Source organism: Octodon degus, unplaced genomic scaffold, assembly GCF_000260255.1.
Source record: "Octodon degus isolate 3935 unplaced genomic scaffold, OctDeg1.0 scaffold00002, whole genome shotgun sequence".
NCBI lineage: Eukaryota > Metazoa > Chordata > Mammalia > Rodentia > Octodontidae > Octodon > Octodon degus.
The window spans coordinates 26,056,704-26,063,623 of record NW_004524578.1 but is presented as its reverse complement, the minus strand read 5'-3'; the positions used below and the strand labels follow the sequence as shown (position 1 = coordinate 26,063,623).

The window sequence follows — 6,920 nt, the reverse complement described above, 5'->3', positions numbered from 1 at the left end:
CGCCCCCTGGTGGGCAGAGCTGGCCACACACACGCACACACACACACACACACTAAATAAATGTTAAAATAAATAAATAAATAATTTTTAAAAAAAGTGTATCTTTAAAAAAAAAAAAGATACACCTCAAGGCTATAATCTTAAGTGAAATGAACTGGACACACAAGTTTAAATAGTGCATTGTTTCTCTTGTGTGAGAAACCCAAAGGGTAAATGAGCATAATGCTGGATAGATGATGGGAAATAAGAATTTGTTCAAATTCTGGAATGTAGCTCAGTAGTAGAAGGCTTGCCTACTGTGTGTAAAACCCCAGCACCACACACACACACGCACATGGAAGAAAAAATGTTAAAAAAACAAAACAAACAAAAAAAAAAAAACCCACCATAATAGCAAGGAAAGGCACAGGCTTGAAGCAAGACAGACAGAGCTTGGGCTTATTTTAGAAGTAGGACAGTGGACAGTGTGGCTAAAAGTGAATAATGAGAAAGTAAGAAAAATGAAGTAGAGATACAGGGCACGGAACCAAGCAAAGTCTTAAAGTGCCTCAAATGAGGTTAGACTTTATTGCAAATACAATGAGAAGCTCTTGAAGGATTTAGGAAGAAGAGTGATAAGATCTGATTTAATCTTTAAAAGATTACACTGCTTGCTTGCTCTGTGAAGAATGAGGAAAAAGTAGAAGAGAAAGCAGTTGCCCGGGCAACCAATGATGGCTTAAAGGACAGCGATGGAGAGCAGACAAGGTGATGCTGGTATTCAAGAGCTGTTGTGGAGGTGCCATCTACCGAGGCACAGTAATGAATCTATTCATCTGCCTTCCTCCCTTTTCCTCCTAAAACCTGGCACCTCCTCTCAGTACACAATACAACCACCGCCCTTAATGCATAAGCCAAATATTGGGGCTCAAGATATCCTCTCTTTCTTCCTATGTCCCTCACACCTAACCCAGCAGCAAGTCTTTTGGGTTCTACCATATTTCCAAACTTTCTCAAATTCAACTCCAATGATAATCTCTTCAATGCAAGATACTATCAACTATAACTTAGGTTATTCCTAATTGGTCCCCCTGTTTGAAATACCTATCAGATATTCACATGGAGACATTAGATAGGTGATTGAATTTATGATTCTGAAGCTCAGAAGTCAGATGATCCAAGAAATATACACTCCACTCAAATAAAGCAGATATTCTGGAAGACCACCTCAAATAACCTTTGGACTCCCAATTTTTCCCTGACCTCAACATAGAGACAACCACCTACCCTCTCCACAAAGCTATACTCTATGACACTGCACTATTCTTATATCCTAGGCTGGTCCCTCTCCAAGTATACATACACACACACACACACACACACACACACACACACACGCCTCTTTAAAGATCTTATTCATCTGTACAGTCTCAGCTGTCAATTCTATACCAGTAACTTCCAAACATCTAGCTAAGAGTTACTTAAAATGTGGCCCACAGAGCACAGTGTCAGAATTAACAGGGTATGCTTTTGAAAATGTATAGTTTTGTATCTTATCAGAGAGATGAGGTCCCGGGGTGGTTTTCAAGCAGTGGCTTTTATAAATTTCCAGTAACTTACAATTCGTATTTCATTCTAACTGCACATTAAATGATGTTAGAAATACTGCTGATACAGCTAGGTATGGTGGTGCATACCTCTTGGGAGGGTGAGATAGGAGGACTGCCATGAGTTGAAGGACATAGTGATGCTCTGTCTCCAAAAACATAAATATAAATAAATAAATACTGCTAATAGTGATCTGACCAAAAAAAATCACCAAGGGTCTAAGAAGAATATTTAAGAAAATCAGACTTTTTTTTTTTTTTTTTTTTTTTTTCCTTTGGCAGAACCAGGGATTGAACTCAGGCCCTTGCACTTGCCAGAGAAGCACTTATTCTACTGAGCCATCTTACCGGGCCCCATATTTAAGAAAATCAGAAACTAAAATAAGGGATATGACTCTAATAGGTTGAGAGTTCTTAAACCTTTGTAACTTAAACCTTTGCCCTATACTTATTATTTTTGTTTTACTCTGCCTCCATGGTGATTTATAATACTAATCATTCAAATTTTTTTAAAAACTAAAACTTATATTTTGTTTTAACAGCAAAAAGCAAGTAAACTGAGAAGTCAATATCTTATTCCACTGGCCAAATAAAACTGATAATAGCAGCTTTAAAATGAAAAAGAAGAAGGGTGATCTCTGCGGTCAAGTAGACAGATTCAAGACAAGCTGGTTACAATGACAAATTTCCTGCAATCCAAGATATTTAGGAGGCTGAGGCAGGAAGACTGCCAAATTCGAGGTTAGCATGGATACACAGTGAGATCCTGTCGCAAAAACATGGCTGGGAGTTGGGCATAGGGGTGCAGGCCTGTAATCCCATCACTTAGAAGGCTGAAACAAGAGGATTACCATGAGTGTGAAGACAGTCTGGGCTACATGGTGAGTTCAAGGCCAGCCTGAACTACATAGTGAGACCTTATCTCAAAAAAACAAAAAGAGAGAGAGAGAGAGAGAGAGAGAGAGAGAGAGAGAGACAGACAGAGACAGAGACAGAGAGAAAGAAAAGAGAAAAGAAGAAAGAGAAGGAGAAGAAGGAGGAGGGAAAGAAAGAAGGAAGGAAGGAAGGATGGATGGAAGGAAGGAAGGAAGGACGGACGGACGGACGATAGACAGACTGCAGATGTAGCTTAATGACGAGCGCTTACTTTGTTTCAGGCCCTGGGTTTAATCAACTGTACCAAAAGAAAGGGGTGGAGGAAAATTTAAAACAAACAAACAAAAAAAGTGGTTTTGAGGCTTAACCAGTCATGGGTCTTTATCCACTTACATCACCTGATCATGAATTTAAATTCCTGAAGCACTTATATTATCTGTATCTCCAGACTGAATTACCCCAAGGTTATATTACATTATCTACCCACTACTTCGCAAAGTCCAAAGCCCTGCCTAAAGAAACCTATTATATTTTAAAGAATAAAGAGTTTCCACATAAATGCTAGCAACTGCTGTACCATTATCTTCAATGTCAAATTACACTGCTGAAGTTTTACTGTATTACCTGGAAGGAATTAATATATGAAAGCTTTAAAGAAACAAACATCATTGGTAATATGAAACGTAACTCTTCTGACTACAGCACTATTTCTTCACTCCTTCTAACAGGTAAAAAGCATAAGATAGCATTCATTTATTTGTTTTTGAGTCAGGGTTTTGCTATGCTGACAAGGCTAGCCTGGAACTTTTGGGCTAAGGTGATCCTCCTGCTTCAGCCTTCCAAGTAAATAGCTAAGCTTACCATTATCTCCAATTCCAAATTAGACTGATGAAGTTTTACTATACTACCCAAGAGGAAAATATTTGAAATCTTTAAAACATTTACAAGCTGGGTATGGTGGCTGAAGCCTGTAATCCCAATGTTGTAGGCAGCTAAATTAGATAGAAATATTATAGGCAGTCAGACAGGGCCAAACCCTCAAACAGACAGCATGAAAGACAAGATACACTGCAACTGTGAGAGAGATGGATACTCCTGCTGTGGGCCAGACCTAAAGACTAAATATTGAACAAATGTTTACCTCCCTAAAGATAAGCATCCGGGATTGATCATCACCTTGAGGAAGCTGGGAAGAGTCACTAATCCAACCACTACCAGCTGGCTACTGGATAAAGCCTGTTCCATATTCATGCCCATTTGCTTCCCCATTTGGTCCTGGATTTAATCAACTTTACCTAAGCTTGTAATCTCATTGGTTGACCATAGTTTTGTCCCATCTCATGCCTACCTAGGGGAGTTCCCTGTTCTCCACCTTAGACCCACCTTACCTCATGGTTTTACTCTATAAAAGTCCCTGGAAGAGACAGCTTCCCAGGGACAACCCACTCAGGCCCCCTTTCTGTCCCTCTCAGACAAAAGCTTTCTTTCCTCCAATAAATATTCTGCTCTTAACCTCCATTTGTTCTAAAATTCATTCTTTGGTTTTAGAGAACACGAACTCACCCCAGGTACCTTTCATGTTGGGAGTTTCATTTCCCCTATATCACCAACAATCAGGAGACTGAGGCAGGAGGATCACTATGAGTTTGAGGACAGCCTGGGTTACATAGTGAGTTCACAGCCAGCCTGAATTATAGAGCAAGACCCTGTCTCAAAAATAGATAAAATTTGCCAGGTATGGTGGTAAAGGCCAGGTATGGTGTACTCTTAGCACTCGGGAGGCAGAGGCAGGAGGATCATTAAATTTGAGATTAGCCTGGGCTATAAAGTGAGCTTAAGGCCAGCCTGAACTGCACAGCAAGACCCTGCATAGCAAGACTATATATATATATATATTTAAATTTGATAATATGAAACTCCAACTTTTCTGATTACAGCACCATGTCTCCACTCCTTCTGACAGGTAAAAACTACAAGCTATAATTTACTTATGTTTGATATTGAGACAGGATTTTGCTGTTGGCAAGGCTAGCCTGGAACTTGGGCTCAGGTGATCCTCTTGCTTCAGCTTTCTGAGTAGCTGAGCTTACCATTAAGAGATGTGTCATAGTTAAGAGATGTAGCTCAAGACATGCCCAATGCCTTGACTTCACAAGATGGGTCAGCTGCTTCCAAACTTTTTTTCATATCTTCTCACTGCTTAATGTTTAAAAAAAAAAAAAAACGGGCTCTCCCTATGTGGTTCAGGCTGTCCTTGAACTCATCTGGATCCTCTTTTCTCACTCTCCCTACTGCTGGGATTGCAGGCATTTTCCCCCATTTTTCATCCTTTGCTACTTGTTCTGCAGTTAGTTCGAATTTCTTTGGGATCAAGAAAGATTCCAGGGGCTGGGGAGATAGCTCAGGAGAATAAGCGCTTACCTAGCAAGCGCAAGGGCCTGAGTTCAATCGAAGAAGAAAGAAGAAAGAAGAAAGAAGAAAGAAGAAAGAAGAAAGAAGAAGAAGAAGAAGAAGAAGAAGAAGAAGAAGAAGAAGAAGAAGAAGAAGAAAGAAAGAAAGATTCCAAGCACTCACCTAGTTCAAATTCTTATTCCAACTCTGTCCCTATCTGCTTTCTATCTCCCAGGCAGTCTCTCCCATCCCTGTAGTTGCCTCATTTCCATTGCTCAGTCTGCTGTCTCATAAAACAACACTCAAGTGTCTGCAGGGTTAAAAATACTTAAAGAATGCTTTAAATTACAAATCAACCAAACTACATGAGGACATGTGTACCCCAAACTCGTTCTGTATACAGCTATAAAGACAAACTGATATACCACGCGACAAACAAACGATCTTTGAGTCTTTCCTCCATATCTCCCCAGTAGATGGGGGGGCATCTGGGGTATTCCCCGACACTGCCTCCACCACTCTTCCTACTCAGTCTTTTCCTGTAGCCAGGCTACTGCCTCAAATTCACTACCTTCCCATTCTTTCAAAAAACAAGAGCCAAGTATAGATTTCGATGCTAACTAGTGACATTGCTCTGACTTGAAATATCCAGCAGTTCATTCTTCAAAAAGCCAGGGACAGCGGATGGGTTTTTCCATTGACCGTGAGGCCTAGGGTTCTCAAGACGTTTTACCGAAGGACTACAATCCCGCACCCCACCTCTGGACAGGACGTGACAGCGGCGACATTCCACGCCACTGTCAGATCCCACCTAAGCAGCTGTGAGCCAAGAACCCGCTCGCCGCGTCCCGGATTCCTGTCATCTGCAGGAGCAGGCGCTGCATTTATGACAGGAAAAAATGGCTCTCCAACTAAGCTGCCTCGGGTCCCCCAGTCAGCCACCACACGGGCACTGACGTGCTTGAGCTCGTCCAGACTAATAAATGACAGTTATTAAATTCCGTAGACGTGGAAGGTGGGAGACAGCTAACTTCTTATTCGGCGGCTTCCATCCAGATCAGTCTGTGACTCCCCCTCCCCAGAGCCGCCATCAGGGAGGAAGCCCCATCCTCCGGAGCGTGGCGGCGAGGCATGGGGAGGCGACAACGGGGACCTGCCCGCGAGACTTACTGATGCCTGTCGCTGAGGGGCTTGGGTCAACTCGGTGCTGACTTCCATCCTCTCCGCACCCTCGGCCTCTTCATCCGCCATCTTAAGGGAAATTAATGCTAGCAGTTCCGACCCCCGCCGGAGGCGAGAGGAAGCCTGCGGGCCGTCGGACAGACGCGGGGCGACACTTTTACGACGGTCCCTGAAGTCGGGGCTGACGCAGGAGCGAGCAGCGGCTTCCGTCCGCTTCCCGGAAGCGAGCGTCCCCGCCCGGGCGGCTGGCGGATTTTCCTCCTCGGGCGGTTGTAGATCCTGGTGGCCGAGTGGCCATCTGGTGGCGGGTTTGGATTTGTGGTGTGTACGGTGGAAAAACAGCGTCCAGTAGGAAAGGAGGAGCCTGTGAGAGGCCGAGAACCTGCCCCGGCCGGCCGTTTGTGGGCCTCGGGGTGTTTGGTCTCCCGGAGTCCAAAAAGCAAAGCAGAGTATTTATGGCTCGTCCACGTTTAGGGGTCTAGTCAGGGGCACCTGCACAATGCAAAAAAGCTCACGCCTCAGCTCTATTAAGGAAGGGCTGAAATAATAAAAAATTGGAAACTTATTCATGAGTAGAGAGGAACAGCACAGTATGGTTACCCACGTTATGGAATACCATGCAGTTCTCGAAAAGAATAGGTTCATGTAACATACAAAAATGAAGGAAAAACCCAAGTTGCCTCAAAGTGTACGTTTATACATGCATTTAACTGCGAAAGAATACGTCTGAAAGGGAGAAAGCGATAGTTGTAAGGTCAGAGGCAAATTCGAGGAGAAAAGGAATCATAAACTAGTTTCATCTGTGTTGTTTTAAATTGTTCACAAATCAAGTAATTTAGAAGTGTTTCTTTTAAGCCATAGGATTTGTGTGAGGCCAGATTCTCT

At 42.8% G+C, this 6,920-nt stretch overlaps 1 protein-coding gene across 1 annotated transcript in view; it reads right to left on the bottom strand.

Annotated features, from left to right (window-relative positions):
• Ubr1 (ubiquitin protein ligase E3 component n-recognin 1) overlaps positions 1-6,218 on the bottom strand; it is a 188,172-nt gene extending 181,954 nt beyond the window's left edge. Inside the window, exon 1 of the mRNA XM_023712531.1 lies at positions 6,024-6,218. Coding sequence (XP_023568299.1) covers positions 6,024-6,104 — 81 coding nt within the window. The 5' untranslated portion in view covers positions 6,105-6,218. The remainder of the gene's footprint in view (positions 1-6,023) is intronic.
• Between the last annotated feature and the right edge of the window lie 702 nt (positions 6,219-6,920).